At 38.0% G+C, this 19,778-nt stretch overlaps 1 protein-coding gene across 1 annotated transcript; it reads right to left on the bottom strand.

Moving 5' to 3' along the window:
• Positions 1 to 9,081: 9,081 nt before the first annotated feature.
• On the bottom strand, positions 9,082 to 10,063 carry LOC111749068 (olfactory receptor 8K3-like). The gene has a single exon (XM_023542325.2). It carries the CDS (start codon positions 10,027 to 10,029, stop codon positions 9,082 to 9,084), a length of 948 nt encoding a protein of 315 aa, XP_023398093.1. The 5' UTR covers positions 10,030 to 10,063.
• Positions 10,064 to 19,778: the final 9,715 nt, after the last annotated feature.

Raw genomic sequence — 19,778 nt, 5'->3', positions numbered from 1 at the left:
TTGCCTCTGTCCACAGATGTAATCAATATGATTCCTGTGTATTACACCTGGTAAGGTCCATGTGTATAGTTGCCATTTACATTGTTGAGAAAAGGTATTTGCCATGAGCAAGTCATTGGTCTTGCAAAATTCTATCCTGATATCTCTGGCATTGTTTCTATCACCAAGACCATATTTTCCAATTACATGTCCTTTTTTGTTTCTGGGTTTCACATTCTAATCACTAGTAATTATTAATGCATCTTGATTGCATGTTTGACCAATTTCAGATTGCATAGGTTGGGAAAATTTTTAAATTTTTTTCTTCTTTGACCTTATTTATTTATTTTTTTTTGACCTTATAGGTTGGTGTATATTAATAATGCATAATGGGAATAATGCATAACGGGAATCGACTCGATGGCAGTAGGTTTTAATGGGAATGGGAATATACATACAGAATAAAGAACTTCAGACTTTGATATAGACAGTAAGATATAATATTATCTGCGAGATTCCCAAGTATCTTGCTATTAGATATGGCCAGCATTAATGTTTGCAATTGAATGTTCAGTCAATAAAACATCAATTTGCCCAATCTCTTTAGAATTCTTGAATTATATTTCTAGTTCTGTGAGTATTTTACATATACTAATTATTTGTTATGTTTTGCATAGTTAGCTTCCATTTTACCTTACTCTGTGTTGTACACAATAACAATAAATAAGAAAGTGGGTGTAAGTGTTTAAATCTTCCAACTTTGTTCTAATTTTTTTTTTTTTTTTTGGTCATATTGTTTGGAGTATAGTAGCTTTTTTACCATTCAGATAAATTTTACAATGAGTTTATTTACTTATTCTGCTGAATTTGGTCAGCAAATGGGAACGACAACACAGGAAGCATCAAAATAAGATGGAAGGAATACACAAAGGGGATATCAAAAAAATTTGATAGTAATGGAATTTTTCTGTATTTTAGATGTAGTGGTGATAAAAAAAAGATTAGAAAAATACTTTAAAAATGTGAATTTTGCTGTGTGTAAATTAACTTCAATAAAAATACATCATGTCAAATAAATATGAAGGTAATAATTGTAAATTTATATACTTTAGAGTATTGCTTGGGTATAAAGCATTTAATAATTGCAAGATGAGCAAAAATTTCTAAAAGTACTGTCTATCAATTCTTATTACCTTGATGTTGACTCATGTCTCCCAGCATCAATTTTAGAATAATTTCATATATTTAATCCAAGGAACAATTTTATTTTTCTTGAAATTTCATGGCCAATCAGTCCCTGATGGGTTTTACATTAATTACATTCTTTGGTCCCTTTCTCATAATATCTTCCTCAAGATCAATATATTCATAAGTATTACTTATGTTCAGCTTTACAAGCGATGTTATGAATCCTGTATTACACCACTTAGGTAGATGAGGGCAGAGTGACTAAAATAATGTTTGGCTTACTACATATCAATCATGTTATTTTAATAGAACTTTCAAACAAAAATGCCCTCTTTTCTTATATCATATACTTCCTGAAACCAGAAGGGTAACTAAAAAACTAGAGGGCATTTATTGCTCTAAAGAATCCAAGGGATGGTATGTCAGATGAGACACAGAAAAGAGGAGTCACGGAGGCCAAGAAAAGTAACTAAGTTGATTATAGTAGTGGTTCCCAGAAGTGAAGAGGGACATCATGCCTTGACTCAGGACCACACAGGGGGTTGCCACTGAGGAGAAAGTAACAACCAACTGGAATTGCATGAGAAGGCTTATGTATGGCAAGCAGAGTGATGTTATTTAGCTTTCTCAATTTTCCTGGATATTTGACATTTTGAATTATTTTTCTGACTCAGAATGTATAGGACTATCCCTAATTATTTGGTAATTTGTCCCCTGGGTGATTAGGATGGGTATATAGTTGCCCAGGAGGGTGAGGGACTAATAAGCGGAGTGAGTAGAGAGTGGAAATAATCAACTGCTCAAGAAATAGAGCAGACTGGCATCCACCCAGGGCCTCAAAACGGTCAACATAGCAATTAAAGAAAAAGATACTGCAACTGACCTCTTGAGGTAGATATATATATATAATTGTACTTTAGATGAAGATTTACAAGGCAAGTTAGTTTCTCATTAAATAATTAATATACATATTATTTTATGACATTGGTTGCCAACTCCAACACATGTCAACACTCTCCCTTTCTAGGCCTTGGGTTCCACATTACTAGCTTCCATGTCCCTTGCTCCCTTCTTATCCTTGTCCTTGGGCAGTTGTGCCCATTTAATCATCTTTTGTTCTACAGGCCTGTCTAATCTTTGGCTGAAGGCTGAACCTCAGGGGTGACTTCAGTACTGAGTTAAAAGAGTTTCTGGGGGTCATACTGTTGGGGTTTCTCCAGTCTCTGTCAGACCAATAAGGCTGGTCTTTTTTTATGAGTTAGAATTTTGTTCTACATTTTTCTCCAACTCTGGGGCTCTTAATTGTGATCTCTGTCAAAGCAGTTGGAGGTGGTAGCTGGGCACCATCCAGTTGTACCAGACTCACTCTGGTGGAGGCTGTGGTAGTTGTCCATTAGTCCTTTAGACTAATCTTTCCCTTGTGTCCTTGGCATTCTTCATTTTCTCTTGCTCCAGATGAGGTAGGACTAACTGAATGTCTTAGATAGCTGCTCACAAGGTTTTTAGACCCCAGACACTACTCGCTTAAGTAGGATGTAAAACATTTTCTTTATAAACTATGCTATGCCCTTTGAGTTAGACCGTAGTCCCCAGCCTTCAGCCCAGTAATTCAGTCCCTCAGGGAATTTACATATGTCTATGAAGCCTCCATGACCTTGCCTTGGTCAAGTTTTGCTGACTTCCCCCAGTGACCTCTTGATATTTCGACTTCAATTTTGAGGTTGATTATTTGGGTAGCCTGCATGGTTGAGAAGACTTTCAGGGAATAGGGTATAAGTCCCCTTAAGCATTGTGCTGTTCTTGTTAGGTGCCATCGAGTCCATTCCAATTCATAGCGACCCTATGCACAACAGAATGAAACACTGCCCGGTCCTGCGCCATCCTTACAATCGTTGTTATGCTTGAGCTCATTGTTGCAGCCACTGTGTCAATCTTCCTCGTTGAGGGTCTTCCTCTTTTCCGCTGACCCTGTACTCTGCCAAGCATGATGTCCTTCTCCAGAGACTGATCCCTCCTGACAACATGTCCAAAGTATGTAAGACGCAGTCTCGCCATCCTTACCTCTAAGGAGCATTCTGGCCACACTTCTTCCAAGACGAATTTGTTCGTTCTTTTGGCAGTCCATGGTATAGTCAATATTCTTCACCAACACCACAATTCAAAAGCGTCAATTCTCTTCCTTATTCATTGTCCAGCTTTCACATGCATATGATGTGATTGAAAATACCATGGCTTGAGTCAGGCGCACTTTAGTCTTCAGGGTGACATCTTTGCTCTTCAGCACTTTGAAGAGGTCCTTTGCAGCAGATTTGCCCATTGCAATGCGTCTTTTGATTTCTTGACTGCTGCTTCCAAGGCTGTTGATTGTGGATCCAAGTAAAATGAAATCCTTGACAACTTCAATCTTTTCTCCGTTTATCATGATGCTGCTCATTGGTCCAGTTGTGAGGATTTTTGTTTTCTTTATGTTGAGGTGTAATCCATACTGAAGGCTGTGGTCTTTGATCTTCATTAGTAAGTGCTTCAAGTCCTCTTCACCTTCAGCAAGCAAGGTTGTGTCATCTGCATAACACAGGTTGTTAAAGAGTCTTCCTCCAATCCTGATGCCCTGTTCTTCTTCATATAGTCCAGCTTCTCGTATTATTTGCTCAGCATACAGATTGAATTGGTATGGTGAAAGAATACAACGCTGACGCACACCGTTCCTGACTTTAAAACAATCGGTATCCCCTTGTTCTGTCCGAACAACTGCCTCTTGATCTATGTAAAGGTTCCTCATGAGCACAATTAAGTGTTCTGGAATTCCTATTCTTCGCAGTGTTATCCATAGTTTGTTACGATCCACACAGTCAAATGCCTTTGCATAGTCCATAAAACACGGGTAAAAATCCTTCTGGTATTCTCTGCTTTCAGCCAGGATCCATCTGACATCAACACTGATATCCCAGGTCCCACGTCCTCTTCTGAAACCAGCCTGAATTTCTGGCACTTTCCTGTCGATATACTGCTGTAGCAGTTTTTGAATGATCTTCAGCAAAATTTTGCTAGCGTGTGATATTAATGATATTGTTCTATAATTTCCACATTCAGTTGGGTCACCTTTCTTGGGAATAGGCATAAATATGGATCTCTTCCAGTCAGTTGGCCAGGAAGCTGTCTTCCATATTTCTTGGCATAGACAAGTGAGCACATCCAGTGCTGCATCTGTTTGTTGAAACATCTCAATTGATATTCCATCAATTCCTGGGGCCTCGTTTTTCACCAATGCCTTCAGAACAGCTTGGACTTCTTCCTTCAGTACCATCGGTTCCTGATCATATGCCACCTCTTGAAATGGTTGAATATCGACTAATTCTTTTTGGTATAATGACTCTGTGTATTCCTTCCATCTTCTTTTGATGCTTTCTGCATCATTTAATATTTTCCCCGTGGAATCCTTCACTATTGCAACTCAAGGCTTGAATTTTTTCTTCTGTTCTTTCAGCTTGAGAAACGCTGAGCATGTTCTTCCCTTTTGGTTTTCCATCTCCAGCTCTTTGCACATGTCATTATAATACTTTACTTTGTCTTAAAAAGGGAGGAAAACAAGAAGAATTCTAAAAGGTTTTTTAAGGCTGCTCCATAATTAATTTTCTCCTTTATTTGGTATTAAGACAGCAACCAAATCTGAAGGTTTTGGGATCTCTAACAATATCCTGGTGAAGTTAAAAATAACAAGAAAAAAGGCCAAAGGCCAATTTATCTGACTTTCAAGGTCTGTTATAGAAGATTTTTTCATGTATGAAGCACAATAAACATACAGAACTCATGCTTACTCAAGTAGGTATGAATTATCTTTATGGTTAGAAAAATCATGAAAATATAATGACTGTAAAAAAATAAAGCTTTGAAAAAAAAGCCTTATACTTTATTTCTATATCAATTACTTTAAAATAAGCTTATAAGTTCCATGGAATGAACTGGTTGTGATGATCAAAGAAAAGTCCCATGAAGAGGTGAGTTTTAAAAATGCCAGTGTTTTCTATGAGAAAATTAATTTTTATTTTGCCTATTCTAGGGTTGATGTATTTCTGTTGCTCCAAGTAATACACACTAATATTCTGAGCTAAGAATTATGTAAAATAGTGAGAGATGCCTGATTTTATACTTTGCTGTTACTTCATATATTGTGCTTGTTTGTTGGGATTTAAGTCATATAATATCATACTAAATATTTTTATTTTTCTCATCAAGGAGCCTGCATAGGTTGTGGTTGTTAGTTGCCATTGTATATAGGTAAGACCGGCTATGAATACAAGATGAACTTCTGCTAGAATACCACACAGTGGAAACTGGGAGAAACACTACATGTTGTAGCGAAGGACATGCCCCTCACTGTTCTAGGATGTGTCATCTCCATATGCTGGGAATTAGAATATCACTCCTCCTGTTACTTGACTTCTGAGACTTCCCTACGTCATGGCATTGCTGTTCAGCTCTTCTGTTTACCCTTTCTCCAGGGAATCCTGGAATATATGTGGTACCAATCTGTCAATTCCCTCAGTCCCCTCTGCTTTGTGGTAAGTTTCTCTATTTGTGAACTTATATGCAGATATTATTTGACACATGGTGGAAGGGACCAGTTCCTGGAGAAGGACATCATGCTTGGTATAGTAGAGGGTCAGTGAAAAAGAAGAAGACCTTATGAGATGAATTGACACAGTGCCTGCAACAATGGGCTCAAACATAGCAATGATTGTAAGAATGGTGCAGGACCAGGCACTGTTTTGTTCTGTTATACATGAAGCTTCTAGGAGTTGGAACTGAATGGATGACAACTACTAACAACAACAATAGTATTAAGATTATCTGGGACTATTAAATAATTTAATGAATCACAGATTCTTATTCTAACTGTAATAATATTTACTTTGTTTACTCAATCTCCTCAGTTAATATTTTCTTATTGCTTTTATCTCTTTCTCTCTGTCTCTCTTTTTCTCTGTATCTGTTATTTTCAGGAGCTGCTTTAATGAAAAATTACATAGGTGGATTAGACAGATTTATTTTCTTTGGGTTGGTGGATATCCCTGATTTGTACTTTGTCCCTTTTGATCTGTATGATTACTGTGGTAAGGAACTCTTGGATGTTTACATTAAGCATGGTGATACCCAATATATTGCACATTCTCAGCTGGCTCTTTCACATCTTAGCCTATATGAATGGCACAACTTAGAATTCCATGGTCCCCAACATTCACAGTTGTATGTGCTTTTGCCTCTCCCCATTGTATCATCTAGAAATGCTTTTTCCATGCATGTAGTGAAACAATAAATAAATGGGTCACTAAATAAATACTAACTCAAGAAGGAGGGTTTAATTTTTACAGAAAAAAATATCAAGTAGTAGAGCCTCATGGTTCTCATTGGTTCAGTAGCTCAGCAATATCAAAGTTAATATATTTGCCAATCTCTTGTTCTTAAATTAAATTCTCAAAAAATTGAAGTTCACATAGCAAGAAAGTCCAGGAGACAGAAGGTGATGGGGAATAAATCTCCTTGCAGCTCCTCACATGCCTCCCCTTTTTAAGGATGTAACGTGAATCTTGACAAATCCCTGCCAGACTTCTACAAATCATTAACAATAGTGATTTAGCTTCTTATTTTTTTTTAATTCTAGTTTTTTTTAATTTTTAAAAGGAAACTGAACTTCTCAGGCAGAAATCATTTATTAAAATGGGAACTTCATTGTTTATTTATTTTTTTCTTGTTTCCTACTACTGAATGATTATTTCAGATATCCCCCACTGCAATTGTATCATAAACCCAATCAGACTATATCCTGCATTCACTTTGTGATGATTTTCCATTATTTGGTTTCAGCAATGTCACACATCCCAAATGAACCAATTAGCTTACTGTGAGTCAATTTATTAATTCATTTTTTTAAATTTATTTTCTCTCGCAGACATTATCCTAAGTATTCACTATTTATGAACCCCACTAGTACTTCTCTTATTTTAATCTGATACCTGTCAGAGTGAAGTTTTACTCTCTGTCATCTCAGGGCTGACACCAATGAGTCAGGAAACTGACATTAAGAGGTAATTTTGAGTGGCTGTTATGAGCATGGAAAATGGAGCTAGAACATGTGCCTTTGAAACTTGGGTCTAATGCTTAAGACTTCTATGAGCTTGGGTAATTTATCCTTCATGATTTGAACTTGGATAATTTATTTACCCTCCCTGAACCTCTATTTTTACCTTCTAAAATGTATAAATATTAATTGAAGCTACTTCACTGAGCTGTTGTGATGATTAATTAAAACCTGAAGAACGACTATGACATAACATTCAATACATGTGAGATATTATTACCTGGTAGTGCTCATGACCATCTTAACCTTCTAAGTGTTTTAACTCTTTAAAAATGTTTATGCTCACATGACAATATAACATGCACTTTTTTCTTATATTTCAGTGAACTGTTTTTATTCAAATCTCATTGGCTACACAGGGGATTATATTTTGCGAATGTGAACCAGAAAAATTATTTAGACTCTTACTAGCTTCAATAAAATTCTAGAAGTTTAAAAAATTAAAAAAAAAAATTAGGTACAAAATACTTGGTAAAATTTGAGTAACATGCAACACTTATGTCCATTAGGCAGTGTAATTATATCCTTGCCATATAACATACCTCACTTGAGTTAGAAATTCAGCATGGGGCGAACCATGAGATTATTTCATTTTAGTTCTTACAAGTAGGATCAATGAAAATATAGTGCATAATAAATACTGACCAAAGTTTAGAAAAGCCAAACAAGCGAAAGAGAGGCAGCAAAATTAATTCATCACAAAATATCCTGTTTTCCAAGGAACTATACACACACACACACACACACAATAAAAATGAACAAATGTTTTTAAAAGTTTTTCATATAGATAAGAAAAGATAACCCATAAAACAAAACTAATCATTATTAAATAAGAACAACCAGTGGCGGAAGTATTCCAAACCTGGGAGCCTCTACAGTTGGCCTCAAGAAATTCATCTTAACTGGGGTATATTCTGATCTAGGTAAAAAGAGTTGATTAAAACAAAGTCAGATGCTGAGCTAAACTTGTGGGTTGCTAAATTGTCAAGTATGTTTCATTAACAGAGATATGCGAAGGTAAAGGAATTAATGAGAAAAGAGTGGAGCTCCAAGGTCTGGAATGGGGGCATTTGAGCAAATTCAGATAACTGACTACTTGACATCATCACATACACTAAGACCCTTGCAAACAGCCCTGAATCTACTGCACCCGTAAGAAATCTATGAAGGGTAAAACACAAGGCAATGACTTAGACAACCATACACATACACAAACACAGATGCTGACATTGCAAATTTTATTCTACTAGTTAAAAAAAAAAAAACACCAGAATCATTGTAAATTCACTTTTGTACCTAGTGCTTTTCTCTACTCCCACTCAGCATACCCACTCTCTTTACCTGCTTTCATGATCCCCAACACAGTCTACCATAAAATTTACTAAATTATTATGTTTGTAAGGAGCCCTGCTTTTAAAAGCAATCAACTGCTATCCTAAAGATTGGCAGTTCAAAACCACCAGTAGCTCCATGGGAGAAAGATATGGCAGTCATCTTCCGTGGATATTTAAAGCCTTGGAACCCTATGCAGTGGCTATGAGTTGGAATCAACTTGATAGCTGTGGGTTTATGTTCGTGATCCATCTCTCCCCTTCAAAGAAGGTAAAGGTTTTTACTTCTTTGTTCATCAATGAATTTACAGCACTTAGAAGAGTGACTAGAACATTGAAGGCAATTTATAAATATATGATGTATATATTTGTGCTTGCTATTCCCTATGGAGGAACACAGATGCAGTTTAAAGCTCATGGTGTAACTTATGGGAGCCATGTGGTACATCAAACTGTAGAAAGTGTATTGCAAATTTTTTTCAATGTCCTATATAGGTCATTTATTACAACTTTGTTCCTCAAGCTATAGATCAAGGGATTCAATAAGGGGATCAGCAAGGTATAAAATATGGAAGCCACTTTATCAGTGTCAGAGGAATGACTGGACTTGGGCTGCACGTACATAAAGATTAAAGTCCCATAGAACACTACCACCACTGTCAGGTGGGATCCACAGGTGGAGAAGGCCTTGTGCCTGCCTTCAGCTGACTTCATCCTGAGAATGGCTACAAGAATGAGTAGGTAAGAAACAAGAACTATTAGGAGGGATGAAATCAAATCAAAAGCTGGTAAGATGAGAATGATCAATTCAATTTCATGTGTCTTTGAGCAGAGCAAAGATAATAAGGGGAGGCAGTCACAGTAGTAATGCCTGATGACATTGTCATGACAGAAGGATAATTTAAAAATTTTTATGGTGACCAGAAGAGAAACAATAGTGCTGCAGAGATAGGGGATTGACACCAGCACCCAACACACCCTTTGTGACATGATGACTGTGTAGAGAAGAGGGTGACAGATGGCCACATAGCGGTCATAAGACATTGTTGACAGAATGAAAATTTCACTAACAATGAACACAAGAAAGAAAGATAGCTGTATAGCACAAAAATAATAGGAGATTGTATTTTTATCCACAACAAAATTGGCTAGCATTTTGGGTCCCACAGCTGTTGAATAACCAAGATCAGTGATAGCCAGGTGTCTGAGAAAAAAGTACATAGGTGTTTGTAGCTTGGGATCTATCTTGGTGAGGATGATGATGCCCAGGTTGCCTACCACTGAGATCATGTAGACGATGAGGAGCAGCCAGAACAATGGAGCCTGCAGCTCTGGGCGGTCTGTGATTCCCGTCAGAATGAATTCATTCAGCACTGTTAGATTGTGTTTGTCCATCTTGGTCTATCAGGAAACCTATTCTGGATAGAGACATCAGCATTGTCAATAACTTTTTTGCAGTATCATCTGGTAGATTTTTAGTGTACAAAGTCAATATACTAAAAGAATAAGATTAATCCAAGCTTTCCAGTATAGGTATTTGAAAGTAAACCCACCTCCAACAAATAAAGCATATATACATAGAGCGAGAGAAGGAGAGGGGAAGGGAGAGAGACAAAAAGGGAGAGAAAGAGACTGGTAAATGATTATCAGTTGGGGAAAATTTGCTTCTGAAAGAACATTTATCAATGCCTGGGACTCTTTGGGTGTCACAACTAGAAGAAGGGTATTACTTGTATCTAATTTTTAGAGGACTGGGTTATAGCTAAATATTCTACTGTATACAGGGTGACTTCCCACAGTAGCAAATTTTCCAGCCCAAAATGTCAATAGAGCCTGTGGAGAGCAGGCTCGCTGAAAACAAACAAAGACGTAAACAACATACGGAAAAAGGAGATAAAGATGATGATGGAACTTAGAGGACATGAGGAAGTAAACAACATATGAAAAAGGGAAATATGGAAGATGAGAGGACAAAAATAACCTTATCAGCAGAAGGCACTGGTACTCACTAAGTTGTAAACAAGAATCTATCAACACCAACCAAACAGAGGTCCAACAAGTACAAAAGAAGGGACATTGAAACTCAACTTTGCTTGGAGTCATAACCAGAGCCAAATCAGTCATACACTGAGGACTGGGAAGCAGTGCGGCTGCAGCAACTCGCCCGGGCTTACTCCCAAGTCCTAGAGACGTTGCCTATCTCAGTCATATGTTGAGGACTTGGGTCCAGAAGGTTGGGGAGCAGTGGGCTGCAGCAGCTTGCCCGAGCTTACTCTAAGTTCACTCCTGACCTGATACACGTAGCTTCGGGCATACGTTCAGAGCAAAGGGATAATAAGACCTTGTGCTCAAAAGGTGTGATAGGGATCCACGAGAGATTCTCAGGGATCAAGGCTGATTTCACATCTGAGCCATTGACGATGGCGTGGTCAAGAATTGGCCTGGACCAGAAAACAACAAGGCTCAACACAGCCCTCATTTGCCATAAGCTTGCTTGCTTTCACCTTCCCTTTCCCCTGGTGAATTGAGATCTCTGGGGTCTGGGGTAGCCAAGAACCTATGTGCCTATAATATTAAAAACTAATAAAGACATTGTGGGAAGACACAAATCGTTTGGAGTAGTCGTTGTGATCCCCTCCTCAGGACAAGGCCCGTGTTGAGAAACCCTGATATAGATATACATATAAATATGTGTATAGATACATGAAGCAAAAATGATAAAAGCTAAAAATTTTAGGTGTTAAGTGTATTAATGGTTACTAAACTTTCTGTTTGTCATTTGGGAATTATGTAATGACACTCGCAAAATTATAATATATATGTTAATTTATAAAAAAAACTAAAGCTCAAATGTGTATAAACATTCAATATTGCTTACTTCAAAGCATAGTCCTATGAAAGCCCTTTTGCCTCAGAAGATGCAGACTGAAAAAACACACTTGACATCTACTGAATAGAAAACAACAGTGAAGAAATCAAATGACTTACTGCACTGGGCAAATCTGCTACAAAAGATAGATTTAAATGTGTTAAAAAGCAAAGATGTCATTTTGAGGACGAAAGCACACCTGGCAAACCATGATATTTTCAATTGCCTCATAATGCATGCGAAAGCTGGACAATGAGTAAAGACCAAAGAATTGATGCCCTTGATTTATGGTTTTGGTACAGAATATTGAATATACCATGAACTGCCAGAAGAGTGAATAAACCCGTCTTGGAAGAAATACAACCAGAATGCTTCTTAGAAGCAAGGATGGTGAGACTTCAACTTACATACTTTGGACCTGTTATCAGGAAGGACCAGTCCCCAGAGAAGGACATAGTGCTTGGTAAAGTTGAGGGTAAGGGAAAAGGAGGAAGACCCTCAATGTGATGGATTGACACAGTGGCTGCAACAAAGGACTCAAACATACCAATGATTGTGAGGCTGTCACAGGGCCAAGCAATTTTTTGTTCTGTTTTACGTAAGGTTACTACAAGTTGGAGTCAACTCAACGACAGCTGACCACCACAACAACATTTTGAGACAGACTTTTTCACGTCACATGATTCTGTTGAGGTCCATCCGGGCTGTTGTGTGCACCGATAATTCAAAAACCCTGCTGAGTTCTCTGACATACATCAGGTGGGTATGAGTCAGAATTGACTCCACGACAACTGGTTTTATTTTGTTTTTTATTCATATAATTATTTATATAAAGTAAAATGATTATTTTGCCATAGAGTGATGTTTCAAAGATGCTTATAAGCATTTAGCCTCTGACATAAAGGAAGAATATTTGAAAACAAAAAAAATATGAAGAAAGAGGAGAGGTCCTAGTCTCAAACACTATTAAAAGTAAAGTGCACAAGGAACTGAATCAGAAATCCTAATGTTTTGCAATGACTTTGCCAATGAATGAAGGTGGGTCCCTGCAAATGTCACTGAAACATTCTGGATATTGGTAAGATGTAGAAATAATCTACCTTTTTACCTGCAATGAAGCCTCTCTCTTGACTCTCCCAAGTGCTTCTTAACATGGCGTGGTGAGAACAATTTAAAGATTTTTTTCTCACCTTTGGAGATTTTCCCCGAGGAGATGCCAAGCAATTTGTTGACTGTCCCTGAAGCTTTGAAGCCTTAACAAAGCATCTGAAGGTTGTCTGTTAATTATCCAGGACAATTGGAATTCACCAGCGAGCAAGTTTTTCTTCATACAGTGTTTACACATGTCTGTATCTATTTCACACAGTCTTACATTTTACTCTGTGTTAATTTTCTGTTTTTACCACACCAGGATATGGATTAAAATATTGTATCTATAAAACAGAAGTATCAATATGCCTCATTCCTACAGTGGTCTCTTCAAACGGATGACAAAAGGAAGAAGTGCTTAAACACTTTTTTTATTGCATTTTTTAAAAGACTTAAATAGCATGAAAGTAATGCTTTGTGCATATTTGAGGTATCACTTCCTCATTTGCTGTTGTTATTGTCACTGTTATTGCTATTGTTCAGGATATTTTTTGATTGTTTTGTTTTGCTTTGGTTTTGACATAAGAAACAGAAATGTTTTACCCTTGCTTCTCATTTCATGATCAGTTGTCATCATCCGTCTGTTTAGGTTTTTTGCTTATGTGTTTTATTTTCCTTTATTATGTTTCAGTATTTGTATGATATATGCTCTACCATTACAATATACCTTTGTAGTATATTTTGTGTGTGATGTTTTACTATGAATTTATATTGATTGTACTAGAAGTCCTTTTGTTGCATTTGTCATTGTAAATATTTGTATTGTATCCATTTGTGACCTTTCTTTTAAAATTTTTTTGGTTATTTGTCCTATGTGGCAGTGTGTGTGTGTGCATACGTGTGTGTGTGTGTGTATAAAATGGCTATGATATAGCACTCAATATGTATGAGATGTTATTACCTGGTTGTGCTCATGAGGAAACTCTGGTGGCATAGTGGTTAAGAGCTATGGCTGTTATCCAAAAGGTTGACAGTTCAGATCCACTAGGTGCTCCTTGGAAACCTTATGGGACATTTGTGCTCTGTCTTACACCATCACTGTGAGTCGGAATCCCCTCGACGGCAGTGGTTTAATGGGTATGTATGCATATGTATTCACTTGTCTGTTCTTTAACGGAAAGGAGGCACGGTTGTGCAGTGTTCAAAACTCACTGCTAACCAAAAGGTTGTCAGTTTTTACTCCCAAGCCATTCCAGGGAGAAAAGATCTGGCCATCTGCATCCATCAAGATTACAGACTAGACAACCCTATGAGGCATTTCTACTCTGTTCTATAGGTCACTACAAGTCACAATCTACTCAAAAGCACCTCGGACACCAAATTTATTTAATGGTAATTTTTTTTTTTTTCCTCCAACAGAACATTTTCCGACTTCCTTGCTTTGGACATGTCTTCAGGAAAGACCAGTTGCTGGAGGAGAACATCATATTTAGTGAAGCAGAGGGCCAATGAGAATGAGGAAGCCCTTCATGAGACGGATTGACACAGTGGCTGCAACAATGGACTCAAACATGCCAATGATTGTGAGGATAGCACAGAGCCAGGTAACCTTTTGTTCTGTTTTCCATAAGGTCACTGTGAGTTGCAGCCAACTCAATGTCAGATAACGACAACAACAACCTCTTGAGATAGATTTTTTTACTTCACATTGATTCTACTGAGGTCCATCCAATCTGTTGTGTGCATCAGTAATTCGTTCCTTTTCACTGCTGAGTATTATTTCATATATGGATTTACTACAGTTCGATTACTCATTCACCCTTAGAAGGACATTTTGGGTTGTTACCAATTTTTAGCTATTGTAAATAGTATTTCTGTGAACATTTGTGTAAGAGTCTTTGTATGAACATAAATTTTTACCTCTCTGGGGTAAATGTCTAAGTGTGGGTTGTTTTAATTTTGACAAAGTCCAATTTTTTACTCTTCTTCCATGTATTTGCATGCACCAGTAATTCCGTAGTTTTTATTATTGAATGATGTTCAGTCTTTGGATATACCACAGTTTATTGTTCATTCTCAACTATATGAACATTTGGGTTGGTTCTAGTTTTTGAGTATTACAAATAAAGTTGTTATGGACATTTGTATACATATCATTATAAGAAAAAATACTGTCATTTCTCTTGAGTATATACGAGAAAAATGGCTAAATAATATGGTAAAACCATGTTCAGCTTTTTAAGACCCTGATGCTTAAAAAAATATATTTTTAAAGTATTTACACAGTTTTAATTTTCCACTAGGAGCATATGAGAGTTCTGGTTCCTTCACATACTTACCAAATATCTGATATTCTAATAGATGTGTAGAGTTGTGTTACTAATGTTTTCACTTGAAATTTATCAGTGATCATTGAATTCAACATTTTTATGTGCTTGTTTGCCAACTGCGTATGTTCCATGGGTAAATTGTTATTTGCTTTTATGGCCATATTTGTGGACTGTTTCTTTTCTTTTCTTTCCTTCTCCTTATTTCTTTTCTGTTTTTTGAGTTTTGAGACCTCTGTATATATCATGGGAACAAACCATTATGAGATATGTTCTTTGAAAATATTATCTCCCAGAATATAACTTGTTTTTGCACAACAGTCTTTTTGAAGAGAAGTTTTAATGTTTTTTTTAATTAACTTTTATTAAGCTTCAAGTCAACGTTTACAAATCCAATCAGTCTCTCACATATAAGTTTACATTCATCTTACTCCCTACTCCCACTTGCTCTCCCCCTATTGAGTCAGCCGTTTCAGTTTCTCCTTTCGTGACAATTTTGCCAGCTTCCCTCTCTCTCTATCCTCCCATCCCCCCTCCAGACAAGAGTTGCCAACACACTCTCAAGTGTCCACCTGATTTAATTAGCTCACTCTTCATCAGCATCTCTCTCCCCGCCGCTGACCAGTCCCTTTCATGTCTGATGAATTGTCTTCGGGAATGGTTGCTGTCCTGTGCCAACAGAAGGTCTGGGGAGCATGGCTGCCAGGATTCCTCTAGTCTCAGTCAGACCATTAAGTATGGTCTTTTTATGAGAATTTGGGGTCTGCATCCCACTGATCTCCTGCTCCCTCAGGAGTTCTCTGTTGTGCTCCCTGTCAGGGCAGTCATCGATTGTGGCCGGCACCAACTAGTTCTTCTGGTCTCAGGATGATGTAGGTCTCTGGTTCATGTGGCCCTTTCTGTCTCTTGGGCTCTTAGTTGTCGTGTGACCTTGGTGTTCTTCATTTTCCTTTGCTCCAGGTGGGTTGAGACTAATTGATGCATCTTAGACGGCTGCTTGTTAGCATTTAAGACCCCAGACGCCACATTTCAAAGTGGGATGCAGAATGTTTTCATAATAGAATTATTTTGCCAATTGACTTAGAAGTCCCGGCAAACCATGTTCCCCAGACCCCCGCGCTTGCTCCGCTGACCTTTGAAGCATTCATTTTATCCCAGAAACTTCTTTGCTTTTGGTTCAGTGCAATTGAGCTGACCTTCCATGTATTGAGTGTTGTCTTTCCCTTCACCCAAAGCAGTTCTTATCTACTGATTAATCCATAAAAAAACCCTCTCCCTCCCTCCCTCCCTCCCCACTTCGTAACCACAAAAGTATGTGTTCTTCTCAGTTTTTACTATTTCTCAAGATCTTATAATAGTGGTCTTATACAATATTTGTCCTTTTGCCTCTGACTAATTTCGATCAGCATAATGCCTTCCAGGTTCTTCCATGTTATGAAATGTTTCACAGATTCGTCACCATTCTTTATCGATGCGTAGTATTCCATTGTGTGAATATACCACAATTTATTTGCCCATTCATCCGTTGACAGACACCTTGATTGCTTCCAACTTTTTGCTATTGTAAACAGAGCTACAATAAACATGGGTGTGCATATATCTGTTTGTGTGAAGGCTCTTGCATCTCTAGGGTATATTCCGAGGAGTGGGATTTCTGGGTTGTATGGTAGTTCTATTTCTAACTGTTTAAGATAACGCCAGATAGATTTCCAAAGTGGTTGTACCCTTTTACATTCCCACCAGCAGTGTATAAGAGTTCCAATCTCTCCGCAGCCTCTCCAACATTTATTATTTTCTGTTTTTTGGATTAATGCCAGCCTTGTTGGAGTGAGATGGAATCTCATCGTAGTTTTAATTTGCATTTCTCTAATGGCTTATGATCGAGAGCATTTTCTCATGTATCTGTTAGCTGCCTGAATATCTTCTTTAGTGAAATGTGTGTTCATATCCTTTGCCCACTTCTTGATTGGGTTGTTTGTCTTTTTGTGGTTGAGTTTTGACAGGATCATGTAGATTTTAGAGATCAGGCGCTGGTTTGAGATGTCATAGCTGAAAATTCTTTCCCAGTCTGTAGGTAGTCCTTTTACTCTTGGTGAAGTCTTTAGATGAGCATAGGTGTTTGATTTTTAGGAGCTCCCAGTTATCTGGTTTCTCTTCATCATTTTTGGTAATGTTTTGTATTCTGTTTGTGCCTTGTATTAGGGCTCCTAGGGTTGTCCCTATTTTTTCTTCCATGATCTTTATCGTTTTAGTCTTTATGTTTAGGTCTTTGATCCACTTGGAGTTAGTTTTTGTGCATGGTGTGAGGTATGGGTCCTGTTTCATTTTTTTGCAAATGGATATCCAGGTATGCCAGCACCATTTGTAAAAAAGACTATCTTTTCCCCAATTAACTGACACTGGTCCTTTGTCAAATATCAGCTGCTCATACGTGGATGGATTTATATCTGGGTTCTCAATTCTGTTCCATTGGTCTATGTGCCTGTTATTGTACCAGTACCAGGCTGTTTTGACTACTGTGGCTGTATAATAGGTTCTGAAATCAGGCAGAGTGAGGCCTCCCACTTTCTTCTTCTTTTTCAGTAATGCTTTGCTTATCCGGGGCTTCTTTCCCTTCCATATGAAATTGGTGATTTGTTTCTCTATTCCCTGAAAATATGACATTGGAATTTGGATCAGAAGTGCGTTGTATGTATAGATGGCTTTTGCTAGAATAGACATTTTTACTATGTTAAGTCTTCCTATCCATGAGCAAGGTATGTTTTTCCACTTAAGTATGTCCTTTTGAATTTCTCGTAGTAGAGCTTTGTAGTTTTCTTTGTATAGGTCTTTTAAATCCTTGGTAAGATTTATTCCTAAGTATTTTATCTTCTTGGGGGCTACTGTGAATGGTATTGATTTGGTTATTTCCTCTTCGGTGTTCTTTTTGTTGATGTAGAGGAATCCAAGTGATTTTTGTATGTTTATTTTATAACCTGAGACTCTGCCAAACTCTTCTATTAGTTTCAGTAGTTTTCTGGAGGATTCCTTAGGGTTTTCTGTGTATAAGATCATGTCATCTGCAAATAGTGATAACTTTACTTCCTCCTTGCCAATCCGGATACCCTTTATTTCTTTGTCTAACCTAATTGCCTTGGCTACGACTTCAAGTACGATGTTGAATAAGAGTGGTGATAAAGGGCATCTTTGTCTGGTTCCCGTTCTCAAGGGAAATGCTTTCAGGTTCTCTCCATTTAGAGTGATATTGGCTGTTGGCTTTGCATAGATGCCCTTTATTATGTTGAGGAATTTTCCTTCAATTCCTATTTTGGTAAGAGTTTTTATCATAAATGGGTGTTGGACTTTGTCAAATGCCTTTTCTGCATCAATTGATAAGATCATGTGGTTTTTATCTTTTCTTTTATTTATGTGATGGATTACATTAATGGTTTTTCTGATATTAAACCAGCCTTGCATACCTGGTATAAATCCCACTTGATCAGGGTGAATTATTTTTTTGATGTGTTGTTGGATTCTATTGGCTAGAATTTTGTTGAGGATTTTTGCATCTATATTCATGAGGGATATAGGTCTATAATTTTCTTTTTTTTGTAATGTCTTTACCTGGTTTGGATATCAGGGAGATGGTAGCTTCATAGAATGAGTTGGGTAGTATTCCGTCATTTTCTATGCTTTGAAATACCTTCAGTAGTAGTGGTGTTAACTCTTCTCTGAAAGTTTGGTAGAACTCTGTAGTGAAGCCGTCCGGGCCAGGGCTTTTTTTTGTTGGAAGTTTTTTGATTACCGTTTCAATCTCTTTTTTTGATATGTGTCTATTTAGTTGCTCTACTTCTGAATGTGTTAGTTTAGGTAGGTAGTGTTTTTCCAAGAATTCATCCATTTCTTCTAGGTTTTCAAATTTGTTAGAGTACAATTTTTCATAGTAATATGAAACGATTCTTTTAATTTCATTTGGTTCTGTTGTGATGTGGTCCTTCTCGTTTCAGGAGAGTGGAGCAGCTCCCCGCGCCTGCGCTGCGACTGCGCGTCCCGGCTGGGACGCCGCTCTCCCCGCTCCAAGGCCAGTCACTGCCTCCCAGGGATTTCTCCCACCGGCTGTGCCACCACGCCGCCCGCGCCAACTGGCTGGATCCACCCCCCGGAGTCAGTTCAGGGGGATGGAGCTGCTCCCGGCGCTTTTGCCACACCCGCTCCGCCAAAATCCAGGCGGGACGGCTCCCCGGCTGGGACGCTGCTCTCCCCTCTCCAAGACCAGTCACTGCCTCCCGGGGACTTCTCCCACCGGCTGCGCTACCATGCCGTCCACGGGAACCGGCTGGGCCCCCTCCCGGAATGAGTTCAGGGGCTAGGGCTGGGCCCCTTGTTTGTGCCGTCTGCCCCCCTGGGCTCTGCCCCAAATTGGGCCTCGAAAGTCACCTGACTGGTACGCTGGCTCCAGGCTCTGAAAACAATCGCTGCCTCCCCATATTTGTTCATTCTCCGTCTCTAAATCTGTGTTTGTTGTTCAGAGTTCGTAGATTGTTATGTATGTGATCGATTCACTTGTTTTTCCAAGTCTTTGTTGCAAGAGGGATCCGCGGTAGCATCCGCCTAGTCTGCCATCTTGGCCCCGCCTCAGAAGTTTTAATGTTTGATGTGGCTAAACTTTTTTATGGATTTTGCTTTTGGTGTTACGTCTATGAAATCCCCAAATAAATCTATAGAGTCAATGAAGGCCCACTTAAAATCTAAACAGGTTTTTCTTTTTTTGGTTTTAATAAGCTGAAAGTATATTCATAAAAATACATTAAATTACCTTTTTAGCTCTATAAATGTAATGTAGGCACTATTCGATTTTTTACATAAAAAAATCATGTCTT

Source organism: Loxodonta africana, chromosome 7 (assembly GCF_030014295.1).
Source record: "Loxodonta africana isolate mLoxAfr1 chromosome 7, mLoxAfr1.hap2, whole genome shotgun sequence".
NCBI lineage: Eukaryota > Metazoa > Chordata > Mammalia > Proboscidea > Elephantidae > Loxodonta > Loxodonta africana.
The sequence above is the reverse complement of the archived record's forward strand: the minus strand, read 5'-3'. Positions and strand labels throughout refer to the sequence as shown.